The sequence below is a fragment of the Oncorhynchus nerka genome, linkage group LG24 (assembly GCF_034236695.1).
Source record: "Oncorhynchus nerka isolate Pitt River linkage group LG24, Oner_Uvic_2.0, whole genome shotgun sequence".
NCBI classification, from domain to species: Eukaryota; Metazoa; Chordata; class Actinopteri; order Salmoniformes; family Salmonidae; genus Oncorhynchus; species Oncorhynchus nerka.
In genome coordinates, this window is record NC_088419.1 from 100,114,732 (window position 1) to 100,128,592 (window position 13,861).

General features: G+C 45.2%; 1 protein-coding gene across 1 annotated transcript in view; it reads right to left on the minus strand.

The window, feature by feature from the left end:
• Positions 1-13,861, minus strand: part of herc2 (HECT and RLD domain containing E3 ubiquitin protein ligase 2) — a 326,293-nt gene that overhangs the window by 275,831 nt on the left and 36,601 nt on the right. The window contains 2 exon segments of the mRNA XM_065008536.1: positions 1,520-1,620; positions 1,900-2,122. Coding sequence (XP_064864608.1) covers positions 1,520-1,620; positions 1,900-2,122 — 324 coding nt within the window.

Below are 13,861 nucleotides of genomic sequence, written 5' to 3' on the forward strand. Positions count from 1 at the left end.
TTAGACACCACGGGACACTGGGGCTGGGAATGACCAGGGACAATACGATATGATCACCATGCTTAGGCACCAATATGTTAGACACCACGGGACACTGGGGCTGGGAATGACCAGGGACAATACGATATGATCACCATGCTTAGGCACCAATATGTTAGACACCACGGGACACTGGGGCTGGTATGCTGTAGTGTTAAGATTTCCCTTCACTGGAACTAAGGGGCCCGAACCATGAAAAAGGGGGCATGGGAGGGTAGAAGGGGACATGGGAGGGTAGAAGGGGACAGGGGAGGGGGCAGGGGAGGGTAGAAGGGGGCAGGGGAGGGTAGAAGGGGGCAGGGGAGGGTAGAAGGGGGCAGGGGAGGGTAGAAGGGGACAGAGGAGGTAGAAGGGGACAGGGGAGGGTAGAAGGGGACAGGGGAGTGGACAGAGGAGGGTAGAAGGGGGCAGGGGAGTGGACAGAGGAGGGTAGAAGGGGACAGCGGAGGGTAGAAGGGGACAGGGGAGGGTAGAAGGGGGCAGGGGAGGGTAGAAGGGGGCAGGGAGGGTAGAAGGGGGCAGGGGAGGGTAGAAGGGGGCAGAGGAGGTAGAAGGGGACAGGGGAGGGTAGAAGGGGACAGGGGAGTGGACAGAGGAGGGTAGAAGGGGGCAGGGGAGTGGACAGAGGAGGGTAGAAGGGGACAGGGGAGGGTAGAAGGGGACAGAGGAGGGTAGAAGGGGACAGGGGAGGGTAGAAGGGGACAGGGGAGGGTAGAAGGGGCAGGGGAGGGTAGAAGGGGACAGGGGGAGGGTAGAAGGGGGCAGGGGGCAGGGGAGGGTAGAAGGGGGCAGGGGGGAGGGTAGAAGGGGGCAGGGGAGGGTAGAAGGGGGCAGGGGAGGGACAGGAAGGTAGAAGGGGGCAGGGGAGGGTAGAAGGGGGCATGGGAGGGTAGAAGGGGGCAGGGGAGGGTAGAAGGGGGCAGGGGAGGGTAGAAGGGGGCAGGGGGAGGGTAGAAGGGGGCAGGGAGGGACAGGAGGGTAGAAGGGGGCATGGGAGGGTAGAAGGGGGCAGGGGAGTGGACAGGGGAGGGTAGAAGGGGGCAGGGGAGGGGCAGGGGAGGGTAGAAGGGGACAGAGAGGGTAGAAGGGGGCAGGGGATGGTAGAAGGGGACAGGGAGGGTAGAAGGGGACAGGGGAGGGTAGAAGGGGGCAGGGGAGGGTAGAAGGGGGCAGGGGAAGGGGGACCACGGAGGGTCTGACACTCTGAACCATGTTGACTATGTGATGTCACCAGTAAAGGAGGCAGTCTACAGACTACGTGAAGGGTTGTCTAGACGATGGAGAGGAGGCTGTCTACAGACTAAGTGAAGGGTTGTCTAGACGATGGAGAGGAGGCAGTCTACAGACTAAGTGAAGGGTTGTGTCTAGACGATGGCGAGGAGGCTGTCTACAGACTAAGTGAAGGGTTGTCTAGACGATGGAGAGGATGCTGTCTACAGACTAAGTGAAGGGTTGTCTAGACGATGGAGAGGATGCTTACCAGACCTCCAGGCTCGTCGTAGGAAGGCAAAGGCGAAGGAGAGAGCTGCTCTGGAGCCGACTCTGGCCAGACCCTCCACACCCTTGCTGGCTGGCCGGGGACTAGAGAGAGAGAGAGAGAGAGAGAGACCTTTAACCCCAAGATGACACATGACTCAGATCAAGCGTATCATCTAAAGGGGAATGTTTCAGATGAATCACTTGCACTGGTGTGGCCCAGTCAGCGTAGCTAACAGTGAGATGACAGAACCATGGCTGCTACTTCCTGTACCATGGCTGCTACTTCCTGTATCATGGCTGCTACTTCCTGTATCATGGCTGCTACTTCCTGTTACCATCACTTGCAATACTGGATGAGCGTTTTCTCGGTTTACAGTGTACCTCTTGTTGTCTACGATGGGTGGAGGGGGGCTGGGGGGGCTCTTCCACCGGACCTTGTACTTCGCTTCCATCATACTGTGGCTCAGGGATATGAGGTATCTCTCTAGGATGACCAGGCGCTGGCGTAGACGCAGGGCAGACAGCGTGCTCTTAGCCATCTGAGCCGATAGCTTCTGTTGGTCATCTACCAGCACCATCAGACAGTCCTTCAGCTCCGTCTCATCTGAGAGAGACAGAGAGAGAGAGACACAGAGACATCAGGTGCTGTGAGTAGTAGAAATACAGTTTCATTACCAAACATGATTCCTTTACTAGTTGCAAACTTATTTTAGGGATAACATCCATAAGAGCATAACAAGCTCAGCATCAGATGTTTCAGTATGTCTCCGTGACGGCCCTACAGCCCCGTCTCCGTGACGGCCCTACAGCCCCGTCTCCGTGACGGCCCTACAGCCCCGTCTCCGTGACGGCCCTACAGCCCCGTCTCTGTGACAGCCCACAACGGCTTGTTCCCCATAACGACTTGTTCCCCACAACACCCCATAACGACCTGTTCCCCACAACGACCTGTTCCCCACAACGACCTGTTCCCCACAACGACCTGTTCCCCACAACGACCTGTTCCCCACAACGACTTGTTCCCCACAACACCCCATAACGACTTGTTCCCCACAACGACTTGTTCCACACAACGACTTGTTCCACACAACGACTTGTTCCACACAACGACTTGTTCCACACAACGACTTGTTCCCCACAACACCCCATAACGACTTGTTCCCCACAACGACTTGTTCCCCACAACGACTTGTTCCCCACAACGACCTGTTCCCCACAACGACCTGTTCCCCACAACGACCTGTTCCCCACAACACCCCATAACGACTTGTTCCTTCCCCACAATGACTTGTTCCTTCCCCACAACGACTTGTTCCTTCCCCACAACGACTTGTTCCTTCCCCACAACGACTTGTTCCTTCCCCACAACGACTTGTTCCTTCCCCACAACGACTTGTTCCCCACAACACCCCATAACGACTTGTTCCCCACAACGACTTGTTCCCCACAACGACTTGTTCCCCACAACATCCCATAACGACTTGTTCCCCACAACGACCTGTTCCCCACAACGACCTGTTCCCCACAACACCCCATAACGACCTGTTCCCCACAACACCCCATAACGACTTGTTCCCCACAACGACTTGTTCCCCACAACGACTTGTTCCCCACAACACCCCACAACGACTTGTTCCCCACAACACCACACAACGACTTGTTCCCCACAACGACCTGTTCCCCACAACACCCCATAACGACTTGTTCCCCACAACGACGTGTTCCCCACAACACCCCATAACGACTTGTTCCCCACAACGACAAAGCGAATACATGTTTTTAGACATTTTTGCTAAATTATTGAAAATAAAATACTGAAATGTAAAATGTATACTGTTCGTCAAACATCTCATTCCAAAATCATGGGCAATATTCTTGTTCTTATTATTATGGGATGAGTTGGACCGCAGAGTGAAGGAAAAGCAGGCAAAAAGTGCTCAGCATATGTTGGAAATTCTTCAAGAATGTTGGAAAAGCATTCCTCATGAAGCTGGTTGAGAGAATGCCAAGAATGTGCAAAGCTGTGGCTACTTTGGGTAGCTACTTTGAAGAATCCATGTGTTATTTCATAGTTTTGATGTCTTCATTATTATTCTACAATGTAGAAAATAGTAAAAATAAAGAAAAACCCTTGAATGAGTAGGTGTGTCCAAACTTTTGACTGGTACTGTATATATAGCAGCTAACTGACATCATCTAGATACAACACCTGTATATTTGGGGAGGTTCTCCCTTTCTTCTCTGCAGATTCCCTCAAGCTCCGTCAGGCTGGATGGGGAGCGTCACTGCACAGCTATTTTCAGGTCTCTCCAGAGATGTTCAAATCGGGTTCTGTCTGGGTCACTCAAGGACATTCAGAGACTTGTCCCGAAGCCACTCCTGCATTGTCTTGGCTGTGTGCTTGAAGCTGTGTGCTTAAGGTTGTTGGAAGATGAACATTGAGTTCTGCAGAGATGGTTGTCCTTCTGGAAGGTTCTCCCATCTCCACAGAGGAACTCTGGAGTTCTGACAGAGTGACCATCAGGTTCTTGGTCACCTCCCTGACCAAGGCCCTTCTCCCCCAATTACTCAGTTTGGCCGGGAGGCCAGCTCTAGGAAGAGTCTTGGTGATTCCAAACTTCTTCCATTTTAAGATTGATGGAGGCCACTGTGTTCTTGGAGACCTTAAATGCTGCAGAAATGTTTTGGTACCCTTCCCCCGATCTGTGCCTCTACACAATCCTGTCTCGGAGCTCTACAGACAATTCCTTTGACCTCTTGGCTTGGTTTTGGCTCTGACATGCAGTCAACTGTGGTACCTTATATAGACAGATGTGTGCCTTTCAAAATCATGTTGAATCAATTGGCCACCATGTCCTTTCTTTTGCCTTTGCCTCCCTTATCTCACCTCATTTGCTCACATCGTATATAGACTTGTTTCTACTGTATTATTGACTGTATGTTTGTTTTTACTCCATGTGTAACTCTGTGTCGTTGTATCTGTCGAACTGCTTTGCTTTATCTTGGCCAGGTCGCAATTGTAAATGAGAACTTGTTCTCAACTTGCCTACCTGGTTAAATAAAGGTGGGGGGGAAAAAAAAAAATATATATATATATATATTGTAATTAATTTATCACAGGTGAACTCCAATCAAGTTCTACAAACATTTCAAGGATGCAGTTTGAACTAGCAAAATTATTTTGTCAGACAACTTAAGCAGCTACTATCTCAGACAGTACAGTATGGGGAACAGAGATAACGTTAGAGGGTTGTCTGGCTGCTACCATCTCAGACAGTACAGTATGGGGAACAGAGATAACGTTAGAGGGTTGTCTGGCTGCTACTATCTCAGACAGTACAGTATGGGGAACAGAGATAACGTTAGAGGTTGTCTGGCTGGCTGCTACTGGCTGCTACTGGCTGAGCAGAGATCTGCTGAGTCTAGTGTGTCTGGCTGGCTGCTACTGGCTGCTACTGGCTGCTACTGGCTGCTACTGGCTGAGCAGAGATCTGCTGGGTCTAGTGTGTCTGGCTGGCTGCTACTGGCTGAGCAGAGATCTGCTGGGTCTAGTGTGTCTGGCTGGCTGCTACTGGCTGAGCAGAGATCTGCTGGGTCTAGTGTGTCTGGCTGGCTGCTACTGGCTGCTACTGGCTGAGCAGAGATTAGTCGACGACTTTAAGGAATTTAAAACTATCATCAACAAAAAACTTTAAGTAACATACCCAACTGAAATATGTTATTATTTCATAGTTACTTCCTTATCTTTCTATTGCTGTCTACCAATGTGGACCTGGTAGAGACAATGGAATGTTCACTATTTTTTAGCTTTGGAATTCCCTTTAAAAAGCAAACATAATAAAAACATCTTTTGAATGTAATGACTCTGCGCTACTGACTCAGCGCTACTGACTCAGCGCTACTGACTCAGCGCTACTGGCTCAGCGCTACTGGCTCTGCGCTACTGGCTCTGCGCTACTGGCTCTGCGCTACTGGCTCTGCGCTACTGGCTCTGCGCTACTGGCTCTGCGCTACTGGCTCTGCGCTACTGGCTCTGCGCTACTGGCTCAGCGCTACTGGCTCTGCGCTACTGGCTCTGCGCTACTGGCTCAGCGCTACTGGCTCAGCGCTACTGGCTCAGCGCTACTGGCTCAGCGCTACTGGCTCAGCGCTACTGGCTCAGCGCTACTGGCTCAGCGCTACTGGCTAAGCACTACTGGCTCTGCACTACTGGCTCAGCACACAGTACAGTACTATAATCAGGACTGGACAGGAGAGAATAGGGGCCACCCGGCTGGGCTGGTCCAGACAAGGACTCCCACCACCAAGTGCTTAATGCGTATCTCCTGCAGCCAGACATGCACCACCATGCTGCCACACCCAGCCCTGTGGATTGGAAACAGAGAAAGAAACCGACCGAGGCGCCAACATGTTGTATTTTTTAAGGCCCATTAAGGATCCCCATTAATATCTGCCAAAGCAGCAGCTACTTTTCCTGGGGTCCATTAAGGATCCCCATTAATATCTGCCAAGGGGTCCAGCGAAATGAAGGCAGGTAGATAATGTAACAAATACATTACATAACAGATTTCACAATACATTAAGGGTTCTCTCAGACCACTACTCTACAATACATTAAGGGTTCTCTCAGACCACTACTCTACAATACATTAAGGGTTCTCTCAGACCACTACTCTACAATACATTAAGGGTTCCCTCAGACCACTACTCTACAATACATTAAGGGTTCTCTCAGACCACTACTCTACAATACATTAAGGGTTCTCTCAGACCACTACTCTACAATACATTAAGGGTTCCCTCAGACCACTACTCTACAATACATTAAGTGTTCCCTCAGACCACTACTCTACAATACATTAAGTGGTTCCCTCAGACCACTACTCTACAATACATTAAGGGGTTCATTAAGGGTTCCCTCAGACCACTACTCTACAATACATTAAGGGTTCTCTCAGACCACTACTCTACAATACATTAAGGGTTCCCTCAGACCACTACTCTACAATACATTAAGGGTTCTCTCAGACCACTACTCTACAATACATTAAGGGTTCCCTCAGACCACTACTCTACAATACATTAAGGGTTCCTCAGACCACTACTCTACAATACATTACAAAGGGTTCTCTCAGACCACTACTCTACAATACATTAAGGGTTCCCTCAGACCACTACTCTACAATACATTAAGGGTTCTCTCAGACCACTACTCTACAATACATTAAGGTTCTCTCAGACCACTACTCTACAATACATTAAGGGTTCTCTCAGACCACTACTCTACAATACATTAAGGGTTCTCTCAGACCACTACTCTACAATACATTAAGGGTTCTCTCAGACCACTACTCTACAATACATTAAGGGTTCTCTCAGACCACTACTCTACAATACATTAAGTTCTCTCAGGTTCTCTCAGACCACTACTCTACAATACATTAAGGGTTCTCTCAGACCACTACTCTACAATACATTAAGGGTTCCCTCAGACCACTACTCTACAATACATTAAGGGTTCTCTCAGACCACCACTACATTAAGGGTTCTCTCAGACCAATACATTAAGGGTTCCCTCAGACCACTACTCTACAATACATTAAGGGTTCTCTCAGACCACTACTCTACAATACATTAAGGGTTCCTCAGACCACTACTCTACAATACATTAAGGGTTCCCTCAGACCACTACTCTACAATACATTAAGGGTTCCCTCAGACCACTACTCTACAATACATTAAGGGTTCTCTCAGACCACTACTCTACAATACATTAAGGGTTCTCTCAGACCACTACTCTACAATACATTAAGGGTTCTCTCAGACCACTACTCTACAATACATTAAGGGTTCTCTCAGACCACTACTCTACATTAAGGGTTCTCTCAGACCACTACTCTACACTCAGACCACTCTACAATACATTAAGGGTTCTCTCAGACCACTACTCTACAATACATTAAGGGTTCTCTCAGACCACTACTCTACAATACATTAAGGGTTCTCTCAGACCACTACTCTACAATACATTAAGGGTTCTCTCAGACCACTACTCTACAATACATTAAGGGTTCTCTCAGACCACTACTCTACAATACATTAAGGGTTCTCTCAGACCACTACTCTACAATACATTAAGGGTTCTCTCAGACCAATACATTAAGGGTTCTCTCAGACCACTACTCTACAATACATTAAGGGTTCTCTCAGACCACTACTCTACAATACATTAAGGGTTCTCTCAGACCACTATACAATACATTAAGGGTTCTCTCAGACCACTACTCTACAATACATTAAGGGTTCTCTCAGACCACTACTCTACAATACATTAAGGGTTCTCTCAGACCACTACTCTACAATACATTAAGGGTTCTCTCAGACCACTACTCTACAATACATTAAGGGTTCTCTCAGACCACTACTCTACAATACATTAAGGGTTCTCTCAGACCACTACTCTACAATACATTAAGGGTTCTCTCAGACCACTACTCTACAATACATTAAGGGTTCTCTCAGACCACTACTCTACAATACATTAAGGGTTCTCTCAGACCACTACTCTACAATACATTAAGGGTTCTCTCAGACCACTACTCTACAATACATTAAGGGTTCTCTCAGACCACTACTCTACAATACATTAAGGGTTCTCTCAGACCACTACTCTACAATACATTAAGGGTTCTCTCAGACCACTACTCTACAATACATTAAGGGTTCTCTCAGACCACTACTCTACAATACATTAAGGGTTCTCTCAGACCACTAGGGTTCTCTACAATACATTAAGGGTTCTCTCAGACCACTACTCTACAATACATTAAGGGTTCTCTCAGACCACTACTCTACAATACATTAAGGGTTCTCTCAGACCACTACTCTACAATACATTAAGGGTTCTCTCAGACCACTACTCTACAATACATTAAGGGTTCTCTCAGACCACTACTCTACAATACATTAAGGGTTCTCTCAGACCACTACTCTACAATACATTAAGGGTTCTCTCAGACCACTACTCTACAATACATTAAGGGTTCTCTCAGACCACTACTCTACAATACATTAAGGGTTCTCTCAGACCACTACTCTACAATACATTAAGGGTTCTCTCAGACCACTACTCTACAATACATTAAGGGTTCTCTCAGACCACTACTCTACAATACATTAAGGGTTCTCTCAGACCACTACTCTACAATACATTAAGGGTTCATTAAGGGTTCTCTCAGACCACTACTCTACAATACATTAAGGGTTCTCTCAGACCACTACTCTACAATACATTAAGGGTTCTCTCAGACCACTACTCTACAATACATTAAGGGTTCTCTCAGACCACTACTCTACAATACATTAAATACATTAAGGGTTCTCTCAGACCACTACTCTACAATACATTAAGGGTTCTCTCAGACCACTACTCTACAATACATTAAGGGTTCTCTCAGACCACTACTCTACAATACATTAAGGGTTCTCTCAGACCACTACTCTACAATACATTAAGGGTTCTCTCAGACCACTACTCTACAATACATTAAGGGTTCTCTCAGACCACTACTCTACAATACATTAAGGGTTCTCTCAGACCACTACTCTACACTCTACAATACATTAAGGGTTCTCTCAGACCACTACTCTACAATACATTAAGGGTTCTCTCAGACCACTACTCTACAATACATTAAGGGTTCTAAGGGTTCTCTCAGACCACTACTCTACAATACATTAAGGGTTCTCTCAGACCACTACTCTACAATACATTAAGGGTTCTCTCAGACCACTACTCTACAATACATTAAGGGTTCTCTCAGACCACTACTCTACAATACATTAAGGGTTCTCAATCAGACCACTACTCTACAATACATTAAGGGTTCTCTCAGACCACTACTCTACAATACATTTCTCTCAGACCAGGGTACAATCTCTCAGACCACTACTCTACAATACATTAAGGGTTCCTCAGACCACTACTCTACAATACATTAAGGGTTCTCTCAGACCACTACTCTACAATACATTAAGGGTTCTCTCAGACCACTACTCTACAATACATTAAGGGTTCTCTCAGACCACTACTCTACAATACATTAAGGGTTCTCTCAGACCACTACTCTACAATACATTAAGGGTTCCTCAGACCACTACTCTACAATACATTAAGGGTTCTCTCAGACCACTACTCTACAATACATTAAGGGTTCTCTCAGACCACTACTCTACAATACATTAAGGGTTCTCTCAGACCACTACTCTACAATACATTAAGGGTTCTCTCAGACCACTACTCTACAATACATTAAGGGTTCTCTCAGACCACTACTCTAGGGTTCTCTCAGAATACATTAAGGGTTCTCTCAGACCACTACTCTACAATACATTAAGGGTTCTCTCAGACCACTACTCTACAATACATTAAGGGTTCTCTCAGACCACTACTCTACAATACATTAAGGGTTCTCTCAGACCACTACTCTACAATACATTAAGGGTTCCTCAGACCACTACTCTACAATACATTAAGGGTTCTCTCAGACCACTACTCTACAATACATTAAGGGTTCTCTCAGACCACTACTCTACAATACATTAAGGGTTCTCTCAGACCACTACTCTACAATACATTAAGGGTTCTCTCAGACCACTACTCTACAATACATTAAGGGTTCTCTCAGACCACTACTCTACAATACATTAAGGGTTCTCTCAGACCACTACTCTACAATACATTAAGGGTTCTCTCAGACCACTACTCTACAATACATTAAGGGTTCTCTCAGACCACTACTCTACAATACATTAAGGGTTCTCTCAGACCACTACTCTACAATACATTAAGGGTTCTCTCAGACCACTACTCTACAATACATTAAGGGTTCTCTCAGACCACTACTCTACAATACATTAAGGGTTCTCTCAGACCACTACTCTACAATACATTAAGGGTTCTCTCAGACCACTACTCTACAATACATTAAGGGTTCTCTCAGACCACTACTCTACAATACATTAAGGGTTCTCTCAGACCACTACTCTACAATACATTAAGGGTTCTCTCAGACCACTACTCTACAATACATTAAGGGTTCTCTCAGACCACTACTCTACAATACATTAAGGGTTCTCTCAGACCACTACTCTACAATACATTAAGGGTTCTCTCAGACCACTACTCTACAATACATTAAGGGTTCTCTCAGACCACTACTCTACAATACATTACAAGGGTTCTCTCAGACCACTACTCTACAATACATTAAGGGTTCTCTCAGACCACTACTCTACAATACATTAAGTGGTTCTCTCAGACCACTACTCTACAATACATTAAGGGTTCTCTCAGACCACTACTCTACAATACATTAAGGGTTCTCTCAGACCACTACATTAAGGGTTCTACAATACATTAAGGGTTCTCTCAGACCACTACTCTACAATACATTAAGGGTTCTCTCAGACCACTACTCTACAATACATTAAGGGTTCTCTCAGACCACTACTCTACAATACATTAAGGGTTCTCTCAGACCACTACTCTCAGACAATACATTAAGGGTTCTCTCAGACCACTACTCTACAATACATTAAGGGTTCTCTCAGACCACTACTCTACAATACATTAAGGGTTCTCTCAGACCACTACTCTACAATACATTAAGGGTTCTCTCAGACCACATTAGGGTTCTCTCAGACCACTACTCTACATTAAGGGTTCTCTCAGACCACTACTCTACAATACATTAAGGGTTCTCTCAGACCACTACTCTACAATACATTAAGGGTTCTCTCAGACCACTACTCTACAATACATTAAGTGTGTTCTCTCAGACCACTACTCTACAATACATTAAGTGTGTTCTCTCAGACCACTACTCTACAATACATTAAGGGTTCTCTCAGACCACTACTCTACTATACATTAAGGGTTCTCTCAGACCACTACTCTACAATACATTAAGGGTTCTCTCAGACCACTACTCTACAATACATTAAGGGTTCTCTCAGACCACTACTCTACAATACATTAAGGGTTCTCTCAGACCACTACTCTACAATACATTAAGGGTTCTCTCAGACCACTACTCTACAATACATTAAGGGTTCTCTCAGACCACTACTCTACAATACATTAAGGGTTCTCTCAGACCACTACTCTACAATACATTAAGGGTTCTCTCAGACCACTACTCTACAATACATTAAGGGTTCTCTCAGACCACTACTCTACAATACATTAAGGGTTCTCTCAGACCACTACTCTACAATACATTAAGGGTTCTCTCAGACCACTACTCTACAATACATTAAGGGTTCTCTCAGACCACTACTCTACAATACATTAAGGGTTCTCTCAGACCACTACTCTACAATACATTAAGGGTTCTCTCAGACCACTACTCTACAATACATTAAGGTTCTCTCAGTTACATTAAGGGTTCTCTCAGACCACTACTCTACAATACATTAAGGGTTCTCTCAGACCACTACTCTACAATACATTAAGGGTTCTCTCAGACCACTACTCTACAATACATTAAGGGTTCTCTCAGACCACTACTCTACAATACATTAAGGGTTCTCTCAGACCACTACTCTACAATACATTAAGGGTTCTCTCAGACCACTACTCTACAATACATTAAGGGTTCTCTCAGACCACTACTCTACAATACATTAAGGGTTCTCTCAGACCACTACTCTACAATACATTAAGGGTTCTCTCAGACCACTACTCTACAATACATTAAGGGTTCTCTCAGACCACTACTCTACAATACATTAAGGGTTCTCTACAGACCACTACTCTACAATACATTAAGGGTTCTCTCAGACCACTACTCTACAATACATTAAGGGTTCTCTCAGACCACTACTCTACAATACATTAAGGGTTCTCTCAGACCACTACTCTACAATACATTAAGGGTTCTCTCAGACCACTACTCTACAATACATTAAGGGTTCTCTCAGACCACTACTCTACAATACATTAAGGGTTCTCTCAGACCACTACTCTACAATACATTAAGGGTTCTCTCAGACCACTACTCTACAATACATTAAGGGTTCTCTCAGACCACTACTCTACAATACATTAAGGGTTCTCTCAGACCACTACTCTACAATACATTAAGGGTTCTCTCAGACCACTACTCTACAATACATTAAGGGTTCTCTCAGACCACTACTCTACAATACATTAAGGGTTCTCTCAGACCACTACTCTACAATACATTAAGGGTTCTCTCAGACCACTACTCTACAATACATTAAGGGTTCTCTCAGACCACTACTCTACAATACATTAAGGGTTCTCTCAGACCACTACTCTACAATACATTAAGGGTTCTCTCAGACCACTACTCTACAATACATTAAGGGTTCTCTCAGACCACTACTCTACAATACATTAAGGGTTCTCTCAGACCACTACTCTACAATACATTAAGGGTTCTCTCAGACCACTACTCTACAATACATTAAGGGTTCTCTCAGACCACTACTCTACAATACATTAAGGGTTCTCTCAGACCACTACTCTACAATACATTAAGGGTTCTCTCAGACCACTACTCTACAATACATTAAGGGTTCTCTCAGACAATACACTACTCTACAATACATTAAGGGTTCTCTCAGACCACTACTCTACAATACATTAAGGGTTCTCTCAGACCACTACTCTACAATACATTAAGGGTTCTCTCAGACCACTACTCTACAATACATTAAGGGTTCTCTCAGACCACTAGGGTTCTCTCTACAATACATTAAGGGTTCTCTCAGACCACTACTCTACAATACATTAAGGGTTCTCTCAGACCACTACTCTACAATACATTAAGGGTTCTCTCAGACCACTACTCTACAATACATTAAGGGTTCTCTCAGACCACTACTCTACAATACATTAAGGGTTCTCTCAGACCACTACTCTACAATACATTAAGGGTTCTCTCAGACCACTACTCTACAATACATTAAGGGTTCTCTCAGACCACTACTCTACAATACATTAAGGGTTCTCTCAGACCACTACTCTACAATACATTAAGGGTTCTCTCAGACCACTACTCTACAATACATTAAGGGTTCTCTCAGACCACTACTCTACAATACATTAAGGGTTCTCTCAGACCACTACTCTACAATACATTAAGGGTTCTCTCAGACCACTACTCTACAATACATTAAGGGTTCTCTCAGACCACTACTCTACAATACATTAAGGGTTCTCTCAGACCACTACTCTACAATACATTAAGGGTTCTCTCAGACCACTACTCTACAATACATTAAGGGTTCTCTCAGACCACTACTCTACAATACA